General features: G+C 43.1%; 1 protein-coding gene across 1 annotated transcript in view; it reads right to left on the bottom strand.

The window, feature by feature from the left end:
- fmn2b (formin 2b) overlaps window positions 1–13,488 on the bottom strand; it is a 359,438-nt gene that overhangs the window by 230,092 nt on the left and 115,858 nt on the right. Inside the window, 1 exon segment of the mRNA XM_055639562.1 lies at window positions 5,671–5,758. Coding sequence (XP_055495537.1) covers window positions 5,671–5,758 — 88 coding nt within the window.

Raw genomic sequence — 13,488 nt, 5'->3', positions numbered from 1 at the left:
TTCAAACCACCCCCTCCCCAGGTACTTTCCCCTGCAACCGCAGGAGATGCAACACCTGTCCCTTTACCTCCCCTCTCAACTCCATCCAAGGACCACGACAGTCTTTTCGGATGAGGCAGAGGTTCACTTGCACTTCCTGCAACCTCATCTACTGTATCCGCTATTCCATGTGTCAACTTATGTACATCGGGAAGACCAAGCGCAGGCTCGGCGATTGTTTTGCTGAACACCGACGCTCAGGCCGCCTTAACCTACCTGATCTCCCGGTTGCTCAGCACTTTAACTCCCGTTCCCATTCCCAATCTGACCTTTTTGTCCTGGGTCTCCTCCATTGTCAGGGTGAGGCCCAGCACAAATTGGAGGAACAGCACCTCATATTTCACTTGGGTAGCTTACACCCCAGCAGTATGAACATTGACTTCTCCAAATAGCCCTTGCTTTCCCCTTCTCTCCACCTCCTCCTTCCCAATTCTCACAGCAGTCCTACTGTCTCCGACTACATTCTATCTCTCTCCCGCCCACTTCCCTGACATCAGTCTAAAGAAGAGTCTGACCCGAAATGTGATTTGAGGTGATAGTGCATTTAGAGTCATAGTCATACAGCGTGGAAACAGGCCCTTTGGCCCAACATGCCCACCCCAACCAACATGTCCCATCTACACTAGTCCCACATGCCTGCATTTGGCTCATATCCCTCTACACTGGTCCTATCAGAGAAGATTTACAAGAATGTTGCCAGGACTCGAGGGTCTGAGCTTTTGGGAGAGGTTGAGCTGGCTGGAACTCTTATTGTCTGCAGCGCAGGAGGATGAAGAGTGATCTTGTAGATGTGTATGAAATGAGAAGAATAGATCAGGTAGACGCTCAGAGTCCCTTGCCCAGAGTATGGGCAATCGAGAACCAGAGGGCATGGGTTTAATGTACAGGACAAAATATTTCATAGGAATCTGAGGGGTAACTGTTCCACACCAAGGGTGGTGGGTTTGCGGAACAAACTGCTGGAGAAGGTAGTAGAGGCAGGGGCTATTGTAATGTTTGAGAAGCAATTAGACAGGTACTTGGATCGGACAGGTTTAGAGGGGTATGGGCCAAAAGCAGGCAGACGGGACGAGTGTAGATGGGGCATGTTGGTCCGTGTGGACAAGTTGAGCCAAAGTGCCTGTTTCCACACTGTATGACTCTAAAGCTGATTCTACTGTGTAGATGTACAATGGGACATGCATTTGAAAACTTACCATACAGTAATTACTCCATCGTGCCAGTAGTGACCGCGTTAACATAAATTACTAAGGGTGCATCTCAATAATTTTCTGTCAAAATAATGGACCATTAACCAGATTAAAACTAAATGTATTACAGGAGTTTAAGGACTAAGAGGGCTGTAGAATTATTTTGCTAATCTACTGTTTGTAGATGACTGTTCCATGCTCTTATTTTATCCTTGCCTATCAAGTGATTGGCCTCATTTGCCCTGACTTGGACCGAATATTTTATTTCGCAACCATTTTCAAAAAAGTCTTAGAACTTAGACATTGCAGCTTTTATTTGTACTGGATTAATAGGTTTAGCTTTTTGCTTAATTTTGGAGGGGGAATTTCTTGGAACTAATGCACTTACATTTTACTTTAATTTTGTGGTTTACAAATGTCACAAAAGGGGAGCTGTTACAATTCAATGACAATGATTGTCCAAACTTTTGCTAATATTCCGTCAACTAAAAGAAAAATGAGTGGACAGGAAAGTATTTGGCAAGGGTGGACAAAAATGCTGGAGAAACTCAGCGGGTGCGGCAGCATCTATGGAGCGAAGGAAATAGGCAACGTTTCGGGCCAAAATCCTTCTTCAGACTCAAGTATTTGGCAAGTTCTGCAGCATCATCCATAATGAGCATTAGCTGTTATAACCAAGTACTTAGCTGTACTCGTTCTGACACACTCAAGATGCAATTTGTGCCTTGAAAATCTCCTTGATCCAGTTCCAGTTAATGCACAAATCGAGAAGCGAGGAGGAAAGAATGAGAACAAATCCTGCTGGGACAGAACTGTTGACATACATAGATTTTGTTGATAGCATCTTCTCATTATTCACATTAATGGCACACTCGGCATCGAAGTAACACCGTCTATCAATATATATACTGTACATGAGGAACAAGCACACCAGTGAGAGTTAAGCGCATTTAGCTTTTACAGCATTATACAAATTGCCTTTCGACAAGAGCTGAGAAACAACAGACCGGATGGAGTTTGAAGTAACAAGTTTCGACTGTTTGTGCTTCCGTTTTACACACCTTGCCACTGGGGAGGTACTTGACCTCAGCTCGGTTTATCGCTCCAACTTTGCTTCAAGGGGTATTGACTCTAAAGATAATACTGGTTCAAACGATACACAAAATCACAACACCTTAATTCATTACGACTTGAAGGGGCCCCAAAACAAAATTCCAACACACATCGGTTGCTTAATTATACAGACGGCAAAGCAACAAAAGGCAGTATGTTGAAAGCAAAGTCACAGGGTTTTTGCACGTCAAGTTATTGTTAACATAATTGCACATCATGCAAGCCTTGCAGAGAACGCGTCTCATATGGAGCAGACCCACAGATGTCTGTTCGACTCCTTTATTCATTTGGTTCTCATTATTGACTCAAACTGACTCGAGTACTTGACTGAGGAAAACGACCATATCATTGTTTTCAGACTTCAGTCTATGACTTAACTGAAATACATCTGCCAATACAAGAAACACCAAGTACCTCTTGGCGCCAGGGCTGGTGCCATAATATATGACTAGCACTCGAGATTCTTTTTTTTTTTTATTTAAGTAGTTTAGTAACCCCCAGAAATCTATTTCACAGAACTCAGACTGTGACTAAATATGATTCACAACATCACTATCGATTCATTTCAAATTCTTAAAATTTATTGTAAAATATTTTCATAAATTTTAAGACCAACTCAAGAAACATTGTTGGAAAAAACTGGCAGACTGCTGGACATTATTTCCTCCTCCTAATTGCAGCATTTACCACGTTATGTGTGACCATATCTTATCACCCCCACCCCTCACAAGCACCCCCCCATCACCTTTCCATGTTCTCCACAGATGCTGCCTGACCCGCTGATACTCAATGTCGTGTCTTTCTTTGGTAAACAAGCATCTGCCGTTCCATGTTATGACATTATATGAGGAAAAGGACAGGTGACATTTTAGGTTGAGACCCTTCTTCAGGCTGAAGGATTAGGCAGTATCATCTTTTTAAGACACTTTAAACTCTCAATAATAAACAGGCTCATTCGTGAATGACAAATTGTGGGGAGAATCTTACACACAAGGTCGTATGGCATTTCTACATCTCCTGGCTTTTGCACAACCAATCATTACAACAAGCCTCAGTTTTAATCAAAGATATCCTCCTAGAGTCATTGTCATAGAGCATGTAAACAGGCCCTTCAGCCCATCTTGCCTCACCAACCAAGATGCCCCATCCACACCAGCCCTACCACCCTTTGTTAGGCCCATATCTCTCCAAACCTTTCCTATCCATCTACCTATCCAAATGTATTTTAAATACAGTTATAGTACCTGCCTCAAACCTCCTCTGGCAGCTTATTCCATATTTGGGCCTTTCCAGCTTTCCACCCCCCCCCCCCCCCCCCCCCCTCAAGGACAATAGACAACAGACAATAGGTGCAGGAGTAGGCCATTTGGCCCTTCGAGCCAGCACCGCCATTCAATGTGATCATGGCTGATCATCCCCAATCAGTACCCCGTTCCTGCCTTCTCCCCATATCCCCTGACTGCTATTTTTAAGAGCCCTATCTAGCTCTCTCTTGAAAGCATCCAGAGAACCTGCATCCACCGCCCTCTGAGGCAGAGAATTCCACAAACTCACCACTTTCATCGTCTCCGTTCTAAATGGCTTACTCCTTATTCTTAAACTGTGGCCCCTGGTTCTGGACTCACCCAACATCGGGAACATGTTTCCTGCCTCCAATGTGTCCAAGCCCTTAACAATCTTATACGTTTCAATGAGTTTCCCTCTCATCCTTCTAAACTCCAGAGTATGCAAGCCCAGCTGCTCCATTCTCTCAGCATATGACAGTCCCACCATCCCGGGAATTAACTTTGTAAACCTACGCTGCACTCCCTCAATAGCAAGAATGTCCTTCCTCAAATTAGGGGACCAAAACTACACACAATACTCCAGGTGTGGTCTCACTAGGGCTCTGTACAATGAGAAACCCTCTCATCCTTCTAAACTCCAGAGTGTACAAGCCCAGCTGCTCCATTCTCTCAGCATATGCAGAAGGACCTCTTTGCTCCTATATTCGATTCCTCTTCGGGTGAGGAGGGTCTCAACCCAAAACATCAGCTATCCATGTTCTCTAGAGATGGTGCCTCACTTGCTAAGTTACTCCAGCACTGTGTGTACTTTTGTGTATTAACCACCATCTGAATGTTTGTTTCTACATTCTCTATACCCACCACACTGTGAAAACGTTTCCCCTCAGGCTACTATTAAAGCTATCCCCTCTCACCTTAATCCAAGGTCCGCGAGTTCTTGATCCTCCTACCTCGGGTTAAAGACTATGCATTCACCCTATCTATTCCCCTCATGATCTTATACACCTCTATATGATCACCCCTCATCCTCCTGTGCTCTCAGGAATAAAGTCCAAGCCTGCCCAACTGTTCTCTGTAGCTCAGGCTCTTGTGCCCTGGCACTATCCTCGAAGGCTCTCCTTAGACTTTAGAGATACTGCGTGGAAGTAGGCCTTTCGGCCTACCATGTCTGTGCTGACCAGTGACCACCCCTTTCACCAACACTATCCTACACACTAGGAACAATTGACAATTTCACTGAAGCCATTTAACCCACAAACCTGTACGTCTTTGGAGCGTGGGAGGAAACCAGAACACCTGGAGAAAATCCACGCAGTCACAGGGAGAATGTACAAACTCCGTACAGACAGCACCCGTAGTCAGGATTGAACTCAGGTTTCTGGCGCTGTGAGGCAGAAACTCTACACATTAACATTTTAAAATCTGACACAGCCATCAAGCTTTACACTCTTAGACTTTCCACATTGATTAGTGTCCATTAGGATGTAGAAACTGCCAATCTGAGAGCTTTCAGAAAATGTTGGCATTAACAACCTTGGGTACCACTTGCCTCTTCTCTTGAATATTTGCCCAAGGCACATCGAAGAGCAACTACTGGACCCAGAGTGATGAAAATCATACTAAAATACATTAAGGCTCACCTTCAGTACATCTGCAGCACTTCTCCCCCCCAGACTCATGCCAAATGTTTACAAACCGTAATTTCAAACCCACATGCAACTCATTTTAAGCAGTGTAACCCTACTCTTTCATTTAGGATTTACAGTACAAGCCACGTTACATGCTTACTGTTCACAGGGGGAATTATGAATGACAGAAGTATCAATACAAGTTACTACTGTTGAGGTTGATCGCGTGTGCGCGTTCGTCACTTTAATACAAGCTGACACTTGCTCCATACTCACACATCCAGCTACCTTCAAAGTAGCGTTACTGCTAACAGCTAAAACTGTAGCACATTGCAAGCAGCTGTAAACCGATTCTGGAAAATCGTGACAAATCATTTTATGGGTAATTTGCCAACAACTGCTGAAGGAGCCTACCATGCTGGATATCTTTCATCTCCAAATGAAGACTAGACATCAGAATTCCAACAGCCTGCGACCTCTTGTTGTTCAGAAGTTTCACAACCTGTGGAGAGAGGAATTCAGTTATTGAGAAGCCAAATCATAAATACACATGAAAAGTGTCAATTGCAAGATGCCGAAGATTTTTACTTTAAGTCATGTTGTATGGTCTTTTGATCAAATTTAATATACTAGCACAATTAATAGAGGCTACATTTTAATCTTTTGTGTTTCCACGAAGATCAAAACTCATTAATGAATGAGGAACACCACTGTGGAGGCCAAGACAATGGATATTTTTAAGGTGGAAATTGTCAGATTCCAAAAGGTGCCAGGGGTTGTGGTGAGAAGGCAGGAGAATGGGGTTGAGAGGAAAAGATAGATCAACCATGATTGAATGACGGAGTAGACCTGATGGGCCAAATGTCCTAATTTTGCTCCTTGAACACATGAATTTATGAAAAATCAACTATCCCGGACCTTAATCCTACCTTACACTTCAGTTTCAAGTTTCTTAGTGCCACATGTATCAATGTACAACAAAAAGCCTTGTTTTCATGCTATCTAATCAGTTAATACTAACCGTAAGGTAAAGCAAAAGGGGAAGATACATAGTGCAGAATATATAGTTCTCATCAATGTCATGCAGCACCTCCAATGCCTGCAATGGGGTAATGAATTAGACAGTACGGATCTCGGAAGAACCCTTCAGAAGCCCAATAAGAGAAGGACAGAAGCTGGTGATGTCCACTTTCAAGGTTCTGTATGAAACAAGCTCAAAGTTCTAAATATGATACTGACAATGTGTAGGTACCTACTGGCTCACGAACAGAGGAGTGTACACAACACATCATCAACTCATGAAAGTGCTGGGATAACTCAGCGAGTCAGGCAGCATCCCTGGAGAACATGGATAGGTGATGTTTCGGGTCGAGACCCTTCTCTTTCAGAGGGGTTGAGGTTTGAGTTACTGAGTGGAATGGAGAAGTCAAGTCGGTTGATGTTGTACCAGCAGTTGGAAATAATAACGAGGTCCAGAGAGGGTCAAAGGGTCTTGACACAAAATGTCACTTATCCGTGCTCTCCAGGGATGCTGCCCGACCTGCCAAGTTGCTCCAGCACTGTTTATCCTTTCATGAGATAATGGTGTATTGTGCAAATAGCTAATTCTTGAAAGTGCAAAGACAGAGAGATTAATCTACTGAGAGAGACCAATGCAGATTTTGCATTTCTATAAAGCACTGAAACAAATGCTCTGGTAAAGATGATAGCAGTGGCTTGGCTGGTTTAGAGGCCATTACAGCATTTTGGGCGCCACATACGGAAAGAGCATTAAAGTCAGAGACCTTTACTGTGCAGATTCATCAGTAACATGCCAAGAAAAGGGTACAATATTCAAGAGGATACATTCAAGAGACCCAGTCTATTCCATTGGGAGCAAAAGGATTTAACAGATTTTTTAAAATTATTGCCAAGAGGCATTAAAGAAACAAGGGGCCTTCAGCCAAGGAAAGGAGGTTAAAGATCTTGTTTGACAAAGTCTCCAGCTCCAGGCAGACTTACATTTCAGCGACAAAAAAATCCCAAGAGCAGATTTGTCTGGTCGGCAACATAGCCTTAAATAACATGCAACCTTGTCGGCACCAAGGTTTGGGAATAGGACCTTTGTGCATTGCACAAAATGATCCAATTTCAAAGTCAATTTTGTAGCAAATATTAGGTACTTCTGATTAAACTATTCTGATACTTTGGACCATTCTTGACATGGGTTTGCAAATGCCATTAAAGATCTCAGCCGGTACAAGAAGAGGAGGCGAGGAGAACAAACTGCACACACGGCTTTGATGAAGATGAAAGGTATGCGTGTGGAAAAATAATTCCCCCCCCCCCGATTGATTGATTGAAAGGTACAGCATGGAAACAGGCCATTTGGCCCATTGAGTAAGCCATCAAACACCCATCCACACTGGTTCTATGTTATCCCACTTTCGTATCCACTCCCGACACACTAGGGACAATTTGACAGAGGCAAGTTAACCTTCGAATAGTGAAAGGAGTGGATATAGAGTGGCGCGGAGTCAGCCCACCGAGTCCGCGCCGACCAGCAATCACCCTGTACACTAACACCATCCTACACATTTGGGACAATTTCCAATTATACTGAAGCCAATTCCCCTACAAACCTGTATGTCTTTGGAGTGTGGGAGGAAACCAGAGCATGTGGAGAAAGCCCACGCTATCACAGGGAAAACGTACAAACTCCGTACAGATAGCACCAGTAGTCAGGATCGAACCCGGGTATCTGGCACTAAAGCAGCAACTGCACAAGCTCGCCACCACAAATTTCTTGGGGGGGAAATTTTGTTCTACAAATTAAAGTCTTTCTCACAGAGTAAAAGACAGATTGATGCATTAATTTGCCTTTAAACAGCGCTTTCTTTAGTTAGGCTAAACTAAAACAGTACAAATTAATTTTGCTGTCATCCATTTGGTCAAAGGTTCCTCAGATCAGAATGACATCAGCATCCATCATGCACAACATCTAAAATGTAGTTGCACAAGATTATTAGCAAATCATGTAAAGTTTGAAATGTTTATGAAGATTCTTACAAAAGGCATGGACACATTCAACATTCCTTCAAATTCTACAAATATTAGTTAAAAATCTGACTTGGGCAGTACAGTGGTACAGCAGTCGAGTTGCTGTCTTACAGCGCCAGAGACTGGTTCTATCCTGACTACGGGTGCTGTTTGTACAGAGCTTGTATGTTGTCCCCATGAACTGCGTGAGTTTTGTCTGAGGTATTTGGTTTCCTCACTCAAAATGCGTGCATGTTTGCAGGCTAATTGGATTGGTATAAATGCAAATTGGCCCTAGTGTGTGTAGAATAGTGTTAAAGTGCAGGACATGCTGATCGGCACAAATTCAGTGGGCCAAAGAGCCTGTTTCCACGCTGTATCTCAAAACTAAACCGCGTGGGTTTTCTCCGGGTTCTCCGGTTTTCTCCCACACTCCAAATACACACAGGTTTGTAGGTTATTGGCTTGGTATAATTGTAAATTGTCCCTAGTGTATGTAGGATAGTGTTAATGTACAGGGATCGCTGGTCGGCGCGGACTCAGTGGATCGAAGGGCCTGTATCTCTAAACCAAACAGCTTAAAAGAACAAAGGTTTTCTTTAATTGGACTAAAGGTGTGCCTTTGATACACCCATTTTGTCAATGTAAAATCGCTTCATCAACTTTCTTCATTGATTGAACATTTAACAAAAGGTAGATCTCATCCTGACAAGCGATACTTCACTCTAAGTACACAACACCTCAGACACATTCAACATGCCTTCAGATTCTTACAAATATTAGCTTAGTCAACTTGCCAGCCAATCTATGAACCAACACTTCATTGAAAGGATTCAAGCCTTCAATAATCTCACAAAGTTTTCTTTGCAATTACGTGCAGACAAGATGTAACAAAATATGCAATACCGCTGCACCTACATTACTTAAAAAAACAAGATAATCATTGACTTGAAAAAGGGGGCTGGAGTAACTCAGTGAGACAGGCAGCATCTCGGAGGAATATGGATCGACGACGTTTCAGGCCGGGACCCTTCTTCAGACTGATTGCGGTAGTGGGTGGGGGGGGGGGGGGGGGGGGGGGGGGAAAAAGAGCTGGAAGAGAGGAGGAGGCAGGACAGAGTTTTGGCGAGTGACATGTAGATACTGGGGGTTGTTAGTCAGATGGTTGGACAAAAGGCAGAAATGAAAAGACTGAGACATGGATTGCAGTAATACAAATTATGAAGCCACAGGAAGGAACAGGAGGTGGAGGGGGAGAATGGAGAAATGGGCGCAACTCCAGATGGGGCACAAAGAGAAAGGGGAAGGAAATATGTAAATAAACGGGGGCGGGGGGGATTGGGGGTGTGATTGCTTAACTTTCATTTTCAATCTTTTATAGTTTACACAGAACAGATCAAGGATTTTCATTTGTAACTCTCAATTTTCAAAAATAGAATGTGTTCACACATTTGCTTTTGTGTCGGCTTCTGCAGTCTGTGAAATGCAGCAGTTGAAGGAAGCAGTTATTTGTGGAAATATTAGCCAAATATTATGGCATTCTTGGTACATTCAGAATATTGGTGAGCTCTTGGAAGTCAGTTACCAAATTTAAACCTACAGCGTTAAACCGATGTGAAACATTACCTATCCACGTTCTGCAGAGATGCTGCCTGACCTGCTGAGTTACTCCAGCAATGTATCTCGTTTTGTAAACTAGTATCTCCAGTTCCTTGTATTCAAATAATAAGTTAGTGCACAAAATTGAAACAGTTGCGTGTGAGACGACTGCACAGATTTGGTGGGTTGCTGGTGGACGGTGTTGATGACTACTGGAGAGACATTGTGAAAGTTAGAATTCTCAATTCCAGCTTTGAGAGCAAAAGTCAATTTGTTTAGTTCAGTTTATTGTCACGTGTACTGAGGTACAGTGAAAAGCTTTTGTTGTGTGCAAACCAGTCAGCAGAAAGACTACAAATAATTACAGGCAAGGCGCCCACAGTGCACAGTAACTGTACATGATGATGAGAATAACGTTTAGTGCAAGATAAAGTCCAGTAGAGTCCGATTAAGGATAGCTCGAGGGTCTCCATTGAGGTAGATAGTTGATTTGCCCCTAGTTGTAAAGGTAGTGGATGCGAAAGTGTGCTAACAGAACTAGTGTGAACGGGTGATTGATGGGCGACGTGGACTCAGTGGGCCTAGTTCCACGCTGCATCTCTTAACTAAAATGGACAGAGTGTTAACAGGCCATTACATTAATCTTCGCCGATTGAGATACATTCATGTGCCAATACTCTTATTTATTTTCCTACTTAAAGCATCCAACTATAATCTTACAGGGAAGCTTCACTTCTTATTTCTCAACATTATTGGGCTTGTCAACCGATGATTATTTCCCACAGGATACCTTTAATTTCATCCGGATATCTCAGTAAATTCACATATCCGTCCAATCTGTTTACTCATTGAAAACTAATACTCATTAGGAAATACCCACGCTTAACTTATTTTCCACTACTTATCAAACGTTTCAAGGAAATCATGTTTTAAAGGCTTTAGAAAGCTAACCAAGTTAGGCTGGAGAATTAGTAGACAGCAGAGATGGACTGTGCAGGAGTTGCCTCGAATCTGTTACTTCTTTGATGGCTGCTGTATTCATATGTTCAGAAGTCATCAAAGAAGAATTAGGCAATTCAGCCCATCAAGTCTTTCCACCATTCAATCATTGCTGATCTATCTTTCCCTCTCAACCCCATTCTCCTGCCTTCTCCCCATAACCACCAACACCCTTACTAATCAAGAATCTGTCATTCTCAGCCTTAATAAGTTTACAAGTGACAACATTATTAGTTTCACTATTTTAACAGGATAAATCAGAATTATAATTTTATACGCCCTTAACATTCCAGAAGAAAGATCTACAATACTGCTTGCTTATCTGTTTCACAACTGCACTTCATCTGAACGGTATAAGTGAATGCAAATGGTGAAGTTTGCCCTCAACCATTTCCGATAATATTACTTCAAAGAGCTTACTAGTAGAAATCTTACGCACGCACACCTACTTGAAAAAATGAAGCCCGAGTCCTCAGAGCAATCCTCAAAGATGAGACCCCAAAACAAGCAGAGAACCCCATGCTGAATTGTTGAAGATTGAGCAGTTTTTTTCTTGATGGCACATGTTCATGAAAGTAATCAGAGCCATCTGGGACATAATGTTGAAACAAGGGCATGCCTGAAAACATGTTGAAGATGTAACTATTATCTGAGGTTCTGGCGGAATGCATTTGAGACCACTGGGCTCCTGTTCAGAGGATAACCCACCAGGAGACCAAACTTTGCAGTTTAAGTTATAAGCAGTGCTCGTGGTAACATTCCATCAGAATGGAAAACCAAATTGCCTCCACCATCTCTAGAAATCAACCTATCATTTCTACATGGGTGGGAGAGAGGCTGCAGATAGCACCCCTTGATCTCATTCACATCTCGCACACGATTTGGCATGCATGGCATACTGCAAATCTAAAACAGCCCCGCAAGGCAATGGAATTTCTGAAGATAGACACAAAATGCTGGAGTAACTCAACGGGTCAGGCAGCATCTCTGGAATAAAGGAGTAGGTGACATTTCGGGTCAGAACCCTTCCTAGAAACCAGCATCTGCAGTTCTTTCCTACGCAGTGGAATTTTGTAGCACGTCTCAGTGATGAAAAAAAGGAAATCAATTGCAAAGGTTGCAATTGATCTAAGAAATACATTAAAATCTTCTCTCGGTCCTCAGTCAAGTGTCAGATCAGTGTTCAGTTAGAAAAGTAATATGTTTGTTCTCCTTCCACGGATCATATTAAATTTATTTACATTTTGCACTTGACATTTGCCATTCATTTCTTATGGATAACTTTAATAGGAGCAACACAGTGATGCAGCGATAGAGTTACTGCCTTACAGCGCCAGAGACCCCGGTTCAAACCCGACCACAGGTGCCATCTGTATGGAGTTTGTACCTTCTCCCTGTGACCGCTTGGGTTTTCCTCCCACACTCCAAAGACATGTCGGTTTGTAGGTTAATTGGCTTCAGTAAAAATTGTAAAATTGTTCCTGGAGTGCAGGATAGTGCTAGTGTACAGGGTGATCGCTGTTCGGCACATAGGTGGGCCGAAGGGTCTGCTTCCTCGCTGTATCTCTAAAGTAAAGTCTCTAAACTGATTTCAGAACCACATTCATATGCTCTCCGTCTCCAGTCATGTTAAATCAGTGTACAGTGAGAAAAACAATATGCTTGGTCTCATTCCACGGGTCAAATTTAATCTACTTACATTTTGCACTTGACTAATTTTGCATTCATTTCTTAAGGCCACCTTTAATAGAACATGGAACAAGAACACGTCCTTTGGTACAATGTCTATGCTGAACATGGTGCCAAGTTAGACTAATCTCCTTTTTGTCTCCATGTGGTCCATATCCCCCCATTAAGCATCTTAAATGCCTGAAGCTGCGGTCTGGACTTACCTGGACTTTTACCTTGTCCTTTTACCATCTGGACGCCCACAGCAACGGCTGCGGAGGGTTGAGGTCCCGACCATGGGGGAAAATGGAGGAGGACTGGCCAAATTTTGTGCCTTCCACCACAGTGATGAATGCTGTGGTGGATGTTTGTGTTAAATTTTTTGTGTGTTTGTGCGTTTTTTATCATTGTACCGCTGCTGGCAAATTCATTTCACTTGCACTTTATGTGTAATGTGTCGAATAAAACCGTATTGTGAATTGTATTCAAAGGAACGCGACGTCATTAATACTTGGTCAAAACACAATTACATTTACTGAGGAATGTAGATTAATGCAACGACACATTGAGAATTTCTTAAAACTCATCATCATGGTTGAGGGCTCAGACTGCGAGCTTCTTCTTGGTGTGCAGGTTAGTCATTCACCTACCGACCCATGTTGTGTCTCTCTGTCTTTCACTCCCTCCCTCCCTCTGTCTCTCCCTCTCTCTCTCTCTCTCCCCCCGCTCTCCATTTCTTCTCTCTCACTCCCTCTCTCTCACCCTGTCGCCTCGGCATTCCCGGAATCATTGTCGTTTTGTGGTGACGGCTGCATCTGCGGTTCCTTTCTGTTTTGGGGGGGGGGAGGTCGTCATTGACTTTTGTTGCCAAGATTGTAGAGTAAAGCATAACTCACTTCCCCAATGTGCTGGACAAAACTAGAAGGTGCATTGCCCTGCACTGTTTCA

The sequence above is a fragment of the Leucoraja erinacea genome, chromosome 8 (assembly GCF_028641065.1).
Source record: "Leucoraja erinacea ecotype New England chromosome 8, Leri_hhj_1, whole genome shotgun sequence".
Taxonomy (NCBI): domain Eukaryota; kingdom Metazoa; phylum Chordata; class Chondrichthyes; order Rajiformes; family Rajidae; genus Leucoraja; species Leucoraja erinaceus.
Note: the sequence above shows the minus strand (reverse complement) of the source record. Positions and strands in the feature narration are given on the sequence as shown.